Here is a 17,228-nt window from a genome sequence, read left to right as displayed (position 1 = left end):
GTCCATCATTTAAAATACAATTTAGTCCAAAAATCATATTTCAACAATCTAGATCAAGTCCACAGTTTTATTTCCAGCAATGCTGACATCACTTGGCATAAGGCCCAAGTCATATATCTGTAAATAATGTTTTCAAAAATTGACTGTTATCTGCTCTGATTTTACAGTTTTTATAAGAACACTTACTGTGAGCCAAAGATGGTGAAATCAAGAACTCGTCAAAGATCATCCATATTATTGGTTAATCCTCAATTTGCTTCTCAAAAACTATAAAATGAATGAAAAGAGTTGAAATGGGTGTAATGTAGCAGTATTTGTTTTACCATGTATACAAATTGTTTTGTATTTTGAATTTACTTTTTCTTTTCCTCTGTGCTAAATTAAATCACTCTAGAAACTTTGTTCTTGTTAATTTAATCAAAAGTACTCTGGGAGTCTCTGCCTCATAAGAGTCCCAAACAAGTACTTTGGTTTTCTATAGAGCAGTGGTTATAACTTCTCCTAGGTAGCTTCTCTTAGCTCCAGGGCACCTCATTTATAGGGCATGGCACATTGGGCAACATTGTGTTATTCTCAGGACCAATTTCCAGAAAAAATTTACTTGGCATGAGTTCAAGGACAGAAGTTAAAAGACAATGTGTGAAGTGTTGCTTTTTCTATCTGGTTACAAAATGAAGAACATCACCAAATCCTATAGAATTAAATTAAATATACATATATTAAATTATTAAATATATATTGCTTAAGGTAGCATTCCTAATAATTAGAAAAATTTAACATAAATATTGACATTGTGATTTTCGCTATAAAGTAAATTTGTAAAATTTTAACATGAGAAATTGCATATTGAAACAAAAGATTTTGTCATGTATCAAGCATGTTTATTATAACTATGGATTACAACAAAATTCAGAGAAATCCATGAGAGTCATTTTAAATTATAATTGCAATTTCGTCAATCATTTCACCCTGGGCAAAAAGTATTTATTTGGATATAATATATATCCATGAAGAATTGCATAATTACTATTTTGCTGTATATTTAATATCCTAGGCTCATTTCACAATGAGAAATGGGTAATATGAAATAACTTGTGTCATGTTAACAGTTGGTGAACACCACACCTCGCTTGGTGACCCCTCACTCCATCAGTACACATAGTGCTCCCCACCTCTCAGCCACCACACTAATCATTTAGCTTCACAGGACTGGTGGCCCTCTCCTTTCTGCACTGGTTTTGTTCTGTCCAGCATCTGTATGTACTACCTGTGCAGAATGGCTTACTTTGTAGATGGACCTGATTGTTTTTGAAAGAACACTTGTAAGGTAATGATAAATCAGTCCTGACAAAGTTGTCAATAATACATTGGAAAGAACATGATCTATCTGGATACATTTAAACAAGTGAATATTTCCTAACAAGAGTGAAAAGAATTAAAATGGTGATTATGAAGTGGAAATAATTTATTGAATTTTCTTTGTTTTCCAGTATGAGGAAGCAAAGGGAAAATCTGAAAAGTCATGAAGTGAGAATCAGACTAAAAACTTCTTGTCTGAACTCATCATAAAACCATTTCCTATTGGTATGAAAATTAGTTTTTGAAGACAAAATGCGCTTATATCCAAGATTTTCAAAATACTACCTACTGAAATAAATATAGAAGCATAACTTTAGGTAGTCTATAGTTGATGAATTTTTACAAGGCCATCACTTTGTAATCAAAATTTTAGTTGTTTTAAGACAGGAAAAATTGTAGTTTCAAATCCAGGGTCAAACTATGTGATCAGCTGATCTTAAGAACAATTAGCAAAATATGTGATTTTCTAAGTCATTGTTTCCTTGGTGATGTAAAGTTTGGTGAAGGAAATCACCTTGAACAAAGTTGCTGTATGTAGTTTTTTTTTTTTTCCAAACGTGAAGTGGACATTGATCATGTGTGTGTGTGAAACTGGCAGCAATTTCTGTTAACTCAACTACTGGGAATCAAAGACATGCATGGCTATAATCCCAAAGCTGTTTAGTGGGTACTTGTATAGGCTTCTGAATTGTTCTACAACACTCAATGAATCACAATCATTGGTTTGCTCTACTTGTTGGAGCAGAATAAAATCTTTAATAGGAATGTTTATATATTTATTAATTAAATGGGTATTCAATTTTTGATGAATCACATTTTTGCTTTCTTATTTAAAAAAAGAAAACCAAACATGTATTATATATTATATCATTATGTACCATTTTTATCAGTACATCAATTATAGAGAAACCATGTTAATTTTAAAATATGAAGCTGGGTGCTGGTGGCTCATGCCTGTAATCCTAACTACTCAGGAGGCTGAGATCTGAGGATCGTGGTTCAAAGCCAGCTTGGGCAAAAAACTCCATGAGACTCTTATCTCCAATAAACCACTCAGAAAACTAGAAGTAGCGCTGTGGCTCAAGTGGTAGAGTGCTAGCCTTGAGCTGAAGAGCTGACCAACAGCTTCCAGGCCCAGAGTTCAAGCCCCACAACCGACAAAAATAAAATGAAATGAAATATGGGTCATATAAATACTGCTGTCATAAAAGTAAGCTTACTGGGATTATTTCTGTATGATAATTTCAACTCCTTGGAAATATGTCCAATTGAGTTATAGAGGTTTGTAAAGTAAGTGAATGAAGAAGAGGAAATAGAGTCAAAATATTATTATGTATGTTTAAAGATATAAGAATGAAACATGTTGAATATATTAAGATAGAAGAAAAGATGATTATGATTGACAGATTGAGTTAGATTAATACAGATGACTTTGGTCAAGGTGGCTTGCATTCTTCTACAGTAACATAACAATAATCCTTTTGTCCAACCAATATGTGCTAATTAAAAAAAAAATCACCTCTATAGGCCATAGTCACTGAAAGTCCAGTATTTTGAGTGAAAGCTGGGGGGACTTTTTCCTATGTAAATTTTGATGTGATAATGTAGAGAATCACACAGGTGTGGACTCACACATATTTAAGACAGGGCTGGGGAGAAAGTTCACAATGCACCAATCCTGGCATGTGCGGACCAGAGAACTCTCTCCAGTACAGGCAGGATGTCTGTAAACAGGCACAGAATTCTTCGCACACAATACCAGTCACAGGGTCACCTGACCCCACACTGGCCTTCCTCAACATCCTGTGCAGAGTGGAGCTGATCTTAAAGGAAGTCACAAGTTGCCTGGAAATGAGAAGTGCTTCTTTCCTCAGCTGGTACATGGAAAAGACTGTATGTCCTGGGACATTTCCTTCTGACTCACTATTTCCCCTGTCATTTTCTTTGATTATGGTTCCAAATAAATTTCTGTTTCACACAAAATTGTTACCAGTGAAACAGGTGGTCCTGAAAAAGTGACACAAGCATTTTGCTGCTTAACATCCTCCTTGCAGAATCAGGATTCGTATGTTTATGTTTGAACAGTAGGTAATAAGGTAATTGTACAAGTAAAACCAATGCTGGGAAACATGTCTTCAGTGACTATCTGTGTGTGGTCACCTTCTACAGTAACCATTGCTTAAAAGTTCTGAAGGGATAAAGCTCTGAGCTACCTTCAGGGTAGAAATGAAAGACCCTGTGTGTTACTTTCACAAACTGATGTTTCCTAATGTCCATTTTCATAAGGGACTGTAGGAATCAATGCTATCCACCTCTCTTGATTCTTTCTAGAAGTATGCAACAAATAGCAGCAAGTTCTATTAACCCAACTCTTGGGAATCAGAGACATTCATGGCTGTACTCCCAGAGCCATTTAGTGGATATTTGCCTAGCTTGCTGATTTATTCTACAATATGCAATGAATCACAATCTGTTGACTTATTCTACTTGTTGGAGCAGAATAAAATCTTTAATAGGAATGTGTAAATATTTATAATTATTAATTACATGGGTATTCACATTTTTGATGAATCACATTTTTGCTTTCTTACTTTTTTTAAATAAAAGAAAACCAAAGGAGACCATGATATATCTACTCTGGATGAAACCAGAAGTGATATTCCAGGAAAAAGTATTTCAAATACCTGATAGTATGAGACTTTATTTGAGTAGACCAGCAATTTTTACTTATATAAATATTGTCCTCACACATCAGTCTTCTTAAAATCATAACTTTATTTAATGTTTATTTACTGTTTATGAACAACCATTCTATAGACAGTTGTCTGTAGCTGTTAGTTGAACAGGTCTGTAGTCTTGAAAGGAAGGGCAATATGAAGGATGTAACAGCCTAAAGTAAAAGAAGCCAACGAAACTATTCTAAATATCAGGAGAGTCAATGGTTTTAAGGAAGTACATGAATTTAGAACTTTACTCTTGGAGATCTATTGAAGGGGTTGGTCAAGGGAACATGTCAATGTGAAAGTCTATATCAGTTGTGAGAATTAACGAAAATGAAGGAAATTAACAGAGACCGAGGCAGTGAAAATTGTAAAAGAAGAAACACATTTGAAGGTTATTTGAGAGACAGAATCAATACGAAATAATCCAGTAATTTTCATTGTAGTGTCTAGTGAGTGTCACTGCTGCAGCATTTCACCATTTGTCCCACTGTTTTGTACCCCACCTCAACCTGCCCAAAGACAAACCAATCAACAAGACACTGTGCTTCCATCAGAAAGAATGACAGAGACCCATTTTGTAAGGAAATGGAAAGACTTGGAAAATATCAAGTTAAGTGATTTTAACACACCCAAAGAAACATAGGTCCCATGGTTTCCCTAGTGTGCGTCCAGGAGAATCTTAGTAGATGAGCAGAATAGCTCAATAGCTATGTATGTATGAACATATAAGAAGATGCTAAGCGAAATGAACTCCAACACATGGACACAAGAAGTTTTTCTTTGTTGTTGTTGTTTTTAGTGTACTATGTGATTTCTTGTTTTTTGCATGTTCTTCCCCCTATGGTCAGTTGTCGCTGTATTTGATTTTGGTTCCCTGGTATTGCATGTATGTTTATTTGACTTAGGGAAGGGAAGGGGACCAACAGAATGGTGAGACCAAAGACAAGGAGGGCACCAATGGAGCAGCGATATACGCAGACACTTTGTTGAAAATGATCTGTACATCTTGGGGGTGTGGGGGCAGGTAAAGTAGGAGAAAAATGAGGGAAGGGGTAACAATTTTACAACAGATGTACTCACTACCTCACTTATGTAACTGTAACTCTATGTGCGCCACCTTGACAAAAAAATATTAATAATTAAAAGGAAGAAGCACCTCTGAGTTGACACTTATTAACTGCTCAATTAATGTGATAGTTAGAAGATATATTAACTTGGAATACTAGTACAGTTATAGAAATTAGGCTGGAAAATGATGGTGATAAAGTGTTAGAGTACCTAACAAAGACAGTGTCCTAGGATTCTAACCTCAGAATTATGAGGGTTGGACTTAGGAGGGAAGGGACAGGGGAAGGAGGGATAGAAGAGAAGAAGGGAAGGAAGCCAGATAAAGAAAAGAGGTCATTTATCTCCTTTAATAGTGAAAACACAAACTCTAATTTTATATTATGGAGATAATAATTAACAACAAAAGAAATTTTGGAACTCTTATAGATAACAAAATAAGGGATGTGGAAAACCCATATTGTCTATTTGATCTATAAATTTTATTAATATTTAAGTAAGTCAAGTATTATTCATCTTAGAGTATTACAAAGTGGAAAGAATCAGAAATTTGCAAAGAAGCAGTTCACCAAAGTATTTCATAAAAGACATAGGCACAGATTTCAAAGATTTAGCAAATAAACACCAAAGAGTTATTGAAGGCATATGTATAATTAACTTTAGAAATTTAGCATATTCTGGGCTAAAAATCTCCATGACTCTGGATATTGCCAAATATTGAGAACACATCCAATCACAGCTTTCATTGAGAAAACAAACAAAAAATAGTAAGCATTAGATTTTAATTGAATTGCTTCTTTTTATAAAAATAACTTTAATATATTCAGTTTTCTTCAAATAAATGTACAATGTATTAATGTTTCTTCAACACTTTATTCTAAAATCAAATTTGGACACAGCCAGAACTTTTCTTTTAGAACTGGTTGTGTTTTGAATTAAGCCAACTGAAAATAATTAGTACAAATCATAGCATGTGTGCCACACTAATAATCTTTGTTAAACAAAGTTCTTGAAAGTTGTATTCCTGGGATTTTATGTTTTAAACATTAGTTTCCCTTAAAATAAATCATACATAAAGTTCATATATTTATCACATACTTCATAATTTCAAATACACTTTGTATTCACACAAACCTCCTTCTGGTAATATGTAGACTGCATGACTTCAGATACCTTCAAAAACATAATCTTTCAGAGAGAGGCAAAAGACCTGCCTAATAAAGGCAAAAACAAAAGATAAGTTTAAAAGCTTATAACCACTGTTATTTTAATTGTCTGAATGCTCTTCTTTTCTGCATGACCCTAATGAAAGCATTTTTCACTTCCTTGTTTCTCAAACTGTAAATGAGTGGGTTCAGCATTGGAATGACAATAGTATAAAACACAGAAGCCACTTGATCCTTGCCCAGGGAGTAGGACTTCTTGGGTTTTAAATAAGTAAAAATGACGGTGGCATAGAAAATGGTGACCCCAAGGAGATGGGAGGCACAGGTGGAGAAGGCTTTCTGCTTTCCTGAAGTGGAACTGATTTTCAGAATAGTGGACAGAATGCACACATAGGACACACATATTATGATAAGTGAGATTATTACCGTGGAACCAGCAAGACACATGATCATCATCTCAATGCCATAGGTGTCATTGCAGGATAGGATTAAAATTGGGGATGTGTCACAGAAAAAGTGATGGATTATGTTGGAGTTGCAGAAATGCAATCTGCTCATACAAAGGTTATTGACAAAGGAATCCAAAAAGCCAACCGTATAGGACCCAGTGAGCAGGCCTCGGCAGAGTCTTGGTGACATAATCACTGGGTAGTGCAAAGGGTTGCAGATAGCAATGTAGCGATCATAGGCCATAGAGGAGAGAAGAAAACATTCTGTTGCGCTAAGCAAAATAAAAAAGTACAACTGAGTGAAACAGCCCAAGTATGAAATCCTCTTAGAGGAAGTCAGCAAGTTCACTAAGGTTTTAGGAGTGATGACATTTGAATAACATAGGTCAAGGAATGAAAGTTGAGTGAGAAAAAAATACATAGGTGTGTGCAGCTGGTGATCCAGCCAAATGATGGTTATCATACCTAGGTTACCCAGCTCAGAAGTCAGGTAGATCAGGAGAAAGAGCAGAGAGAGAGCCAATTGGACCTCTCCAGAATCTGTTAATCCCATAAGGATGAAGTAATGCACATTTGTGTCATTCCAGGTATTCATAATGGGGTAATGTTAACTATTGAGAAATGAGAGGTGAAAGCATAAATAAATTCAGGAAGTTTTATTCTCTGAGCCATTCAGTGCTCATTTTTAATTATTAATTTTGTCTTTATCAAAATTGGTAATAATTTAAACTTTGACTCATCTATCAATTCCTAAGCAGACTGACATTTGAATAGAGAACATAAATAGTAAGGTATTCCTTAACGAGAATGATTTTGATATTTCTCCAAGTGTTATCTTTGACGAAGGAGATTTTCAGCCTGCACAAGTGGTAAACCATTGGTGCTTTTATGTTTCCAGTATCCTAGATTTGGAGAATCAAGCGAAACTTTAAATAACTTTATTTGAATTGTATTTGTATGTTGACTGTAGTCTTAGGTCTTTGACATGAAACAGCAGGATCTTACTAGTGTATTTCATTTAAAAATTATTTCTGTAAATCTGAACAGAACATTAGTTTGAGGAAATAGTGAGAGGATATTCAGTGAATCATGTTCATTTGTTTGTAATGTCGATAGTAAAATTCCAAATTTTTACTTTATGGTATTGTTTTACTGCACAATTATATCACACCATTCACAAAGATTAATTTCTAGATTTTATCATATACTCCAAAGTCTAACACTTAATATGTAATTTTTTCCCCAATAATTACAACTTGATCAATCTAGATCAGGTCTGCAGTTTTGTTTCAAGCAATGCTGATATCACTTAGCATAAGGCACAATTCATATGTCTACAAATAATGTTCCAACAAAGCAACTGTTATCTGATCTGATTTTATAGTTTTTATAAGAATACTTACTGTGAGCCAAGCTGTTGAAAATAAAAGAATTCATTAAAGATTGTCCATATAATATGGTAATCCTCAATTTGCCTTTCAGAGCTAATAAAATGAATTATAAAAGGTGAAAGGTTCTATTATATAGCAGCATTTGTTACTCCATGTATAAGTTTTTTGTGCATTTTGAAATTACTGTTTCTTTTCATCTGTGGACAATTAAATCCTTCTAAAAAGTGTGTTCTGGTTGATTTAATCCTAAATATACTAGGTAGGTCTTTCTCAAAAGAATATCTAACAAGTACTTTGGTTTTCTACAGAGCAGTGGTTATAGCTTCTCCCAGCTGCTCGCTGCAGGGCACCTCATTTAAAGGGCTTGGAGAATTGTGCAGCACTGTGTCATTCTCAGGGACCAATTCCCAGCAAAAAAAAGAAATTACTTGGCATGTGTTCAAAGACAAAAGTTGCAAGCCTTAATGTATAAAATGTTGCCTTTTCTATCTGGTTACAAAATGAAGAACATGATTGTCTTTTCCTATTGAGGATGCCTACATTTTATATATATATATATTTACATATATATATTTATATGTATATATTAAAGTAACACTGGTAATCATTAGAAAGTTTTAGCATAAATATTGACTTTGTGACTGTCACTATAATGTGGAATCTTTAAATGTTAACATGAAAAATTACATATTGAGTAGTACAATTATGTCATGTATAGTACATGTGTACTATAAATTATGGAGTGCAATGAAATTCAGAGAAATTCATGAGAGTCATTTTAAATTATAATTGCAACATTGTCAATCATTTCACAATGTCCAGAAAGTACTTATTTGGACATACTATATATCCTTGAAGAACTGCATAATTATTATTGTGCTACATATTTAATATGCTCATTTCAATGTGAGAAATTTGTAATATGAAATCACTTGTGTCATGAGGACACCTGGTGAACATCGCAACCTCTCTTGGTGACCCCTCACTCAGTCAGTACACAGAGTGCTTCCCAGCTCTCATGGACCCACACTAATTTTTCAGCTTCACAAGACTCTGGGCTCTCTCCTGTCCGCACTGGTTTTGTCCTGCCTGCATCTGTATGTACTACCTGTGCAAAGTGGTTTACTCTGTAGATGGACCTGATTGTTTCCAAAAGAACACTTGTCAGAAAATGATAATGCAACCCTGACAAATTTGTCAATCATATTATAATATAATATATATATACTATATATTAATATAATATACAATAATATAACAATATATTATACTGGAAATACACCATCTATCTGGATGTATATAAACAGGTGATTATTTCCTTACAAGAGTGAAAAGAATTAAAATATTGATAATGAATTGGAAATACTTCATTGAATATTATTTATTTTCCCAAAGGAGGACTCATGGTTTCCCTTATTTGCAATAACTAGTATCTGTCTGAGACAAGCAGAAACGGCCAGATAAGCTGATGTTAGGCAAAATGAACCCCAAGATAAGAATTCAAATGTTTTTTCTTTCTTGCGATTGTTTCTAACATATATATAAGATGATTTCTTTGTTGCTTTGTATGTCCCTCCCCCACGGTATAACCCCTGCTTTCATTGTATTTGATGTTGGTATAATTTGTGGAGAGGAAGGGAAAAAACAAACCTTTAAATAGGGATACAGTTGGACTCACTGCAACAATGAAATGTAAAAGTCTGAATGTTGAAAATGAACTTTACAACTTTGCTGTGGGATGGGGAGGGGAAGATGGGAAGGGATGGGAAGGGGAAACAAAGGAGGAGGAAACAATGCTTGATAAGACATGTACTCATTATCTTGCCCATGTACTTGTAATCCCTCTGTACGGTATTTTCACACATATACAAAAAAAAAGGCGCGGGGAGGGGGGGGAAACGAAAGGAGAATCTGAAAATGCATGAAGTGAGAATCAGACTAAAAACTTCTCATCTGAACTCATCAGTAAAGCCATTTCTTATCATTATAAAAATGAATTTTTGAGGAAAAATATGTGCTCATAGCCCACGTTTTCAAAAGAAAATTTACTGAACTAAACAGAGAAGTATTACTTTATATATTCCTTATTTGATGAATTTTTACAAGGACATTGCTTTGTAATCAAAGTATTAGTTGTTCTGAAACAGAAATATTTTAGTTTCAAAATCCAAGGTCAAACTATGTGACCAGCTGAGCTTAAGAACCATTAGCAATTGGGCTGGGAATGTGGCTTAGCAGTAGAGGGCTTGCCTAGCATGAATGAAGCCCTTGGTTTGATTCCTTAGTACCACATACACAGAAAAAGCCAGAAGAGGTGCTGGGATCAAGTGGTAAAGCTAGCCTTGAACACAGAGATGCTCAAGGACACTGCCCAGCCCCAGAGTTCAAGCTCCAGTACCAGAAAAAAAAAAAAACAAGAACAATTAGCGAAATGTGTAATTTTCTGTCATTGTTTACTTGGTGCGAAAAAGTTTGGTGAAGGAAATCATCTTGAACAAACTTGCTGGGTGTAGTTTTTATTTTCCAAATGTAAAATGGACATTGATCTAGTGTGTGTGTATGTATGTGTGTGTGTGTCTGTGTGTGTGTGGAGAGAGAGACGTTATCTATTATATGATATAACATTTTTGTCAGTTCATCAGTTACAGGGAAACAAGTTAATTTTAAAATATGGGTCATATACATACTCCTGTGATGAGCGTACTGGTATTATTTCTGTATGATGATTTCATCTATCTGGAAATATGTGAATGTTATAAAGGTTTGTGAAGTAAACCTAAAGAAAGTGAGTGAAGAAGAGTGAATACACTCAAATTATTTATATGTAGGCTTGAAAATGTAAGAATGAAACAAGAAGAATGAATTTGGAAGACAGGGTTATCATGATTGACCGAGTGATTTAGATTGATAGAGATGTGACTTCGTTCAGGGCACCTTGTACACTACAAGAACGTAATAAAGAATTCCTTTTGTCCAACCTATATGTGCTAATTAAAAAAAAATCACCTCTATAGGCCATAGTCACTGAAAGTCCAGAATTTTGAGTGGAAGCTGGGGGGACTTTTTCCTATGTAAATGTTGAGTGGATGTGGAGAATCACACTCACACATGTATAAGTCAGACTAGGCAGAAAGTTCGCAGTGCATCAATCCTGGCATGTGCAGTCCACAGGACTCTCTGCAATGCAGGCAGAATGTCTGTAAACAGGCACAGAATTCGTCACACACAATACCAGTCACAGGGTCACCTGACCCCATGCTGGCCTTCCTCAACATCCTGTGCAGAGTGGACTGATCTGAAAGGAAGTCACAAGCTGCCTAGAAGTAAGAAATGTTTCTACCCTCAGCTGGTACATGGCAGAGACTGTATATCTTGGGACACTTATTCTTGACTCACTTTTTGTCTAACATTTTTTGGTTATGATCCCAGATAAATTTCTCTTTCATGCAAAATTGTTGCAAATGAAACAGGTGCTCCTGAGAGTGGCAAAAGCTTTCAGCTGTATAACAAGCTTCTTGTACAGAACCAGCCTTTGCACTTGAAAGCTTGAACAGTGAGTAGTTAAGGTTGCCCTATAATATAAGCTAGTGCCAGGGAAATGTGTATTCAGTGTCTTAGTGTGGTCATTTTCCACATTAACCATTGCTTAATAGTTCTGAAGAGATAAGGGTTTGAGCTACCTTCAGGGTAGAAATGAAAGACCCTGTGTGTTACTTTCACAGACTGATGTTTCATGATGTTCGTTTTCATAAGGGACTGTAGGAATCAATGCTATCCACCTGTCTTGATGACTTCTAGAAGTCTGCAACAAATGGCACAAGTTCTATTAACCCAACTCTTGGGAATCAGAGACATTCATGGCTGTACTCCCAGAGCCAATTAGTGGATACTTGTCTAGGCTGCTGAATTATTCTACAACACTCAATGAATCATAATCTGTTGGCTTGCTCTAATTGTTGGAGTAGAATAAAATGGTTAATAGGAACGTTCAAATACATACATATATATTAATTACATGAGTATTCACATTTTTGGTGAATCACATTTTTGCTTTCTTCTTTTTTTTAAATAAAAGAACACCAAAGGAGACTATGATATATCTACTTTGGATGAAACCAGAAGTGATATTCCAGGAAAAAGTATTTCAAATACATGTTAGTATGAGCCTTTGAGTAGACAAGCAATTTTTACTTATATAAATATTGTCCTCAAACATCAGTTTTCTTAAAATCATAACTCTATTTACTGTTTATTCTTTATCATGTTTCACATGGAACTTACAAAGACAATTGTCATCTCATTAGATAGTTTTGTCACTATCCAATTCTTACATGTCCATCAGAAAGTATTATTGAAAGCCTTTTTCCAAAAGCTGTAATTTGCAACAGAAAAACAAATGCACTTTTCTTTTTTCATTTTTAATATCAAATACACATCACATATTAGGAAACACTTGCATGAAAATATTAACTCATAAATTCAGTCTACAAATGAACTCACAAATTCTTTCAACAAATGTGTCATACAACCAACTATTCATAGACACAATCCTATGAATTTGGTAATAATGAAGTTTAGTGAGATGAGGTCATCATTTCCTTAGAAGTGTAAAAATTAATTCAGATGTGAAGTCAGAAGTGAAAATAATATTTTAATCATTTTTATAATGGAAAAGTTGATGATAGAACAATGGAAAAAATATCTACTTTTTTCAAGGGCATTATGAAAAAGTCTTTAGGGAGAGCAATTCTCCTCGTCCTTGAATATGAGTCTTTTATTGGAAGGAAAAGTACTTTAAACAGTCTGATGAATCCACATCAGAAGAATCAAGTAGTCATTCACTTGATAGTGACCAATACAAAAGTTTATTATGAACAACCATTCTAAAGACAGTTGTCTGTGGCTGTTAGTTGAACAGGTTTGTAGTCTTGAAAGGAAGGGCAATATGAAGGATGTAACAGCCTAAAGTAAAAGAAGCCAAAGAAACTATTCTAATTATCAGGAGAGTCAATAGCTTTAAGGAAGTACATGAATTTAGAACTTTACTCTTGGAGATCTATTGAAGGGGTTGGTCAAGGGAACATGTCAGTGTGAAAGTCTATATCAGTTGTGAGAATGAATGAAAATGGAGGAAATTAAGAGAGACTGAAGCAGTGAAAATTGTAAAAGAAGAAACACATTTGAAGGTTATTAGAGAGACAGAATCAATATGAAATAATCCAGTAATTTTCATTGTAGTGTCTAGTGAGTGTCACTGCTGCAGCATTTCACCATTTGTCCCACTGTTTTGTACCCCACCTCAACCTGCCCAAAGCCAAACCAATCAACAAGACAGTGTGCTTACATCAGTGTATTTGATGTCGGTATAATTTGCTAAGAGGAAGCAAAAAAACCAATTGTTTAAATAGAGATACAGGTGGACCCATTGCAACAATGAGATGTACAAGACATATGTTGAAAAACGAACTTTACAACTTTGGCCTGCAAGGGGGGGGGTGCGAGGGATGGAGGTGATCCTGTTGGTGGTGGTGGAGTTGGGGATTGGGGCAGGTGAAGGGAGAGAGGGGAAGGGATGGGAAGGGAAAACAAAGGAGGAGTCAACAATGCTTGGTAAGAAATGTACTCATTATTTTGCCTATGTAATTGTAACCACTCTATAAAGTATTTTCACAATTAAAAAAAAAGAATGACACCACCACATTTGTAAGGAAGTGGAAAGACTTGGAAAATAGCAAGTCAAGTGATTTTGAGACAAACCGAAAGAAACGTTGGTCCCATGGTTTCCCTAACTTGAAATAGTATGCGTCTAGAATAATCTTAGTAGATGAGCAGAATAGCTCAATAGCTATGTATATATGAACATATAAGAAGAGGCTAAGCAAAATGAACTCCAAGACATGGACACAAGTTTTTCTTTGTTGTTGTTGTTTTTCGTGTACTATGTGATTTCTTGATTTTTGTATGCTCTTCCCCCTGTGGTCAGTTGTAGCTGTATTTGATTTTGGTTCCCTGGTATTGCATGTATGTTTATTTGAATTAGGGAAGGGAAAGGGACCAACAGAATGGGGAGACAAAGGACAAGGGAGGAACGAAGCAGCAGCAATATACACAAGAAACTATGTTGAAAATGATCTGTACAAACATGAGGGAAGTGGGGGGGGCAGGCAAAATTGGAGAAAAATGAAGGAAGGGTAACAATTTGACAAGAGATGTACTCACTACCTCACTTATGTAACTATAAACCCCTGTACATCACCTTGACAAAAAATAATAATTAAAAGGAAGAATCACTTCTGAGTTGATACTTTTTAAGTTCCTGATAAATGCGATAGTAAGAAAATATATTAACTTGGAATAAATACTAGTACAATTATAGACTAGGCTTGGAATGATGGTGATATCCTGGTAGAGTACCTAACAAACACAGTGTCCTGGGATTCAAACCCCAGATATATGAGGGTCAGAATTAGGAGGGAAGGGAGGGAAGGAAGGAGAGAGGAAAGGGAAGAAGAGAAGTAAGCCAGGGAAAGGAAAGAGGACATTTATCACCCTTAATAGTGAAAATACAAGATCTAATTTTATAATACAGTGATACTAATTCAAAATAAGGAAAATTTTAGAACTCTTCCAGATAACAAAATAAGGGATGTGGAGAAAGCTTATTGTCAATTATTTGAGCTCTATATTTTATTAATTTTTAAGTAAGTCAAATATTATTCATCTTAGAATATTACAAACTAGATTACACATTAGATTCACAGAAACCACTCTGGGTAATATTTAAGACTGCATGGCTTTGGTTATATTCAAAAGCAGTATTTTTGTATGTTTTTAGAGAGAATCAAAAGACCTTCCCAATAATGACAAAAACAAAAGATAATTTTAAAGGCTTATAACCACTGTTATTTTATTTGCCTGAACCCACCTCTTTTCTGCATGACCCTAATGAAAGCATTTTTCACTTCCTTATTTCTCAGACTATAAATGAGTGGGTTCAGCATTGGAATGACAATAGTATAAAACACAGAAGCCACTTGATCCTTTCCCAGCAAGTAGGACTTCTTGGGTTTTAAATAAGTAAAAATGACGGTGGCATAGAAAATGGTGACCCCAAGGAGATGGGAGGCACAGGTGGAGAAGGCTTTCTGCTTTCCTGAAGTGGAACTGATTTTCAGAATAGTCGACAGAATGTACACATAGGACACACATATTATGATAAGTGAGATTATTACCGTGGAACCAGCAAGAAACATTATCATCATCTCAATGAAATAGGTGTCATTGCAGGATAGGATTAAAATTGGGGATGTGTCACAGAAAAAGTGATGGATTATGTTGGAGTTGCAGAAATACAATCTGCTCATACAAAGGTTATTGACAAAGGAATCCAAAAGGCCAACCATATAGGACCCAGTGAGCAGGCCTCGGCAGAGTCTTGGTGACATAATCACTGGGTAGTGCAAAGGGTTGCAGATAGCAATGTAGCGATCATAGGCCATAGAGGAGAGAAGAAAGCATTCTGTAGCACTAAGCAAAATGAAAAAATACAACTGAGTGAAACAGCCTAAGTACGAAATGCTCTTAGAGGAAGTCAGCAAGTTCACTAAGGTTTTAGGTGTGATGACATTTGAATAACATAGATCAAGGAAAGAAAGTTGACTGAGAAAAAAATACATAGGTGTGTGAAGCTGGTGATCCAGCCAAATGATGGTTATCATACCTAGGTTACCCAGCTCAGAAATCAGGTAGATCAGGAGAAAGAGCAGAGAGAGGGCCAATTGGACCTCTCCAGAATCTGTTAATCCCGTAAGGATGAAGTAGCCCACATTTGTGTCATTCCAGGTATTCATAATGGGGTAATGTTAACTATTGAGAAATGAGAGGTGAAAGCGTAAATAAACTCATGAAGTTTTATTCTCTGAGCTGTTCAGTGCTCATGTTAACAATTAATTTTGTCTTTCTCAAAATTGGTAATAATTTAAGCTTTGTCTCACCTATCAATTCCTAAGCATATCGGCAGACTGCCGTTTGAATACAGAACATAAATAGTAAGGTATTTCTTAATGAGAAAGATTCTGAAATTTCTCCAAGTGTTATCTTTGACAAAGAAGATTTTCAGCCTGCACAAGTGGTAGACCATTGGTGCTTTTATATTTCTAGTATCCTAGATTTGGAGAATCAAGCAAAACTTTAAATAACTTTATTTGAATTAATTGTGTTTGGATGTTGATTCTAGTCTTAGGTCTTTGATAGGAAACAGCAGGATCTTACCAGTGTATTTCATTTAATAATTATTTCAGTAAATCTGAACAGAACATTAGTTTGAGGAAATACTGAGAGGATATTCAGTGAATCATGCACTGTTCATTTGTTTGCAATGTTGATAAAGTCAAATTCCTAATTTTCATTTTATAGTATTGTATTAGTGCACATTTATATCACACCACTCACAAAGGTTAATTTCTATCTTTTATCATATACTTGAAAGTCAAACACTTAACATGTAATTTTTCCCAATGATTATAACTAGATCAGGTCTGCAGTTTTGTTTCAAGCAATGCTGATATCACTTAGCTTAAGGCACAAGTCATATGTCTACAAATAATGTTCCCACAAAGCGAATGCTATCTGATCTGATTTTACAGGTTTTATAAGAATACTTACTGTGATCCCAAGCTGGTGAAAAGAAAAGAATTCATTAAAGATCATCCATATAATATGTTAATCATCAATTTGCCTTTCAGAACTAATAAAATGAATTATAAAAGGTGAAAAGTTCTATTATGTAGCAGCATTTGTTATTCCATGTATATATTTTTTGTGCACTTTGAAATTACTGTATCTTTTCATCTGTAGTGAATTAAATCCTTCTGAAAAGTGTGTTCTGGTTGATTTAATCTTAAATATATTAGGTAGGTCTTCCTCAAAAGAATACCTAACAAGTACTTTGGTTTTCTACAGAGCAGTGGTTATAGCTTCTCCCAGCTGCTAGCTGCAGGGCGCCTCCTTTAAAGGCTTGGAGAATTGTGCAACACTGTGTCATTCTCAGGGACCAATTTCCATCAAAAAAAAATT

The 17,228-nt window shown here is 35.0% G+C and overlaps 2 protein-coding genes across 2 annotated transcripts; both read right to left on the bottom strand.

Moving 5' to 3' along the window:
• Nucleotides 1–6,409: 6,409 nt before the first annotated feature.
• On the bottom strand, nt 6,410–7,357 carry LOC122105266 (olfactory receptor 8H1-like). The gene has a single exon (XM_042676429.1). It carries the CDS (start codon nt 7,355–7,357, stop codon nt 6,410–6,412), a length of 948 nt encoding a protein of 315 aa, XP_042532363.1.
• Nucleotides 7,358–15,055: 7,698 nt separating this feature from the next.
• On the bottom strand, nt 15,056–16,003 carry LOC122105275 (olfactory receptor 8H1-like). Its single transcript, XM_042676438.1, has one exon. It carries the CDS (start codon nt 16,001–16,003, stop codon nt 15,056–15,058), a length of 948 nt encoding a protein of 315 aa, XP_042532372.1.
• Nucleotides 16,004–17,228: the final 1,225 nt, after the last annotated feature.

This window comes from Dipodomys spectabilis, unplaced genomic scaffold (assembly GCF_019054845.1).
Source record: "Dipodomys spectabilis isolate Male_0828 unplaced genomic scaffold, ASM1905484v1 ptg000030l, whole genome shotgun sequence".
NCBI lineage: Eukaryota > Metazoa > Chordata > Mammalia > Rodentia > Heteromyidae > Dipodomys > Dipodomys spectabilis.
This window is presented reverse-complemented; position numbering and strand designations above follow the sequence as displayed.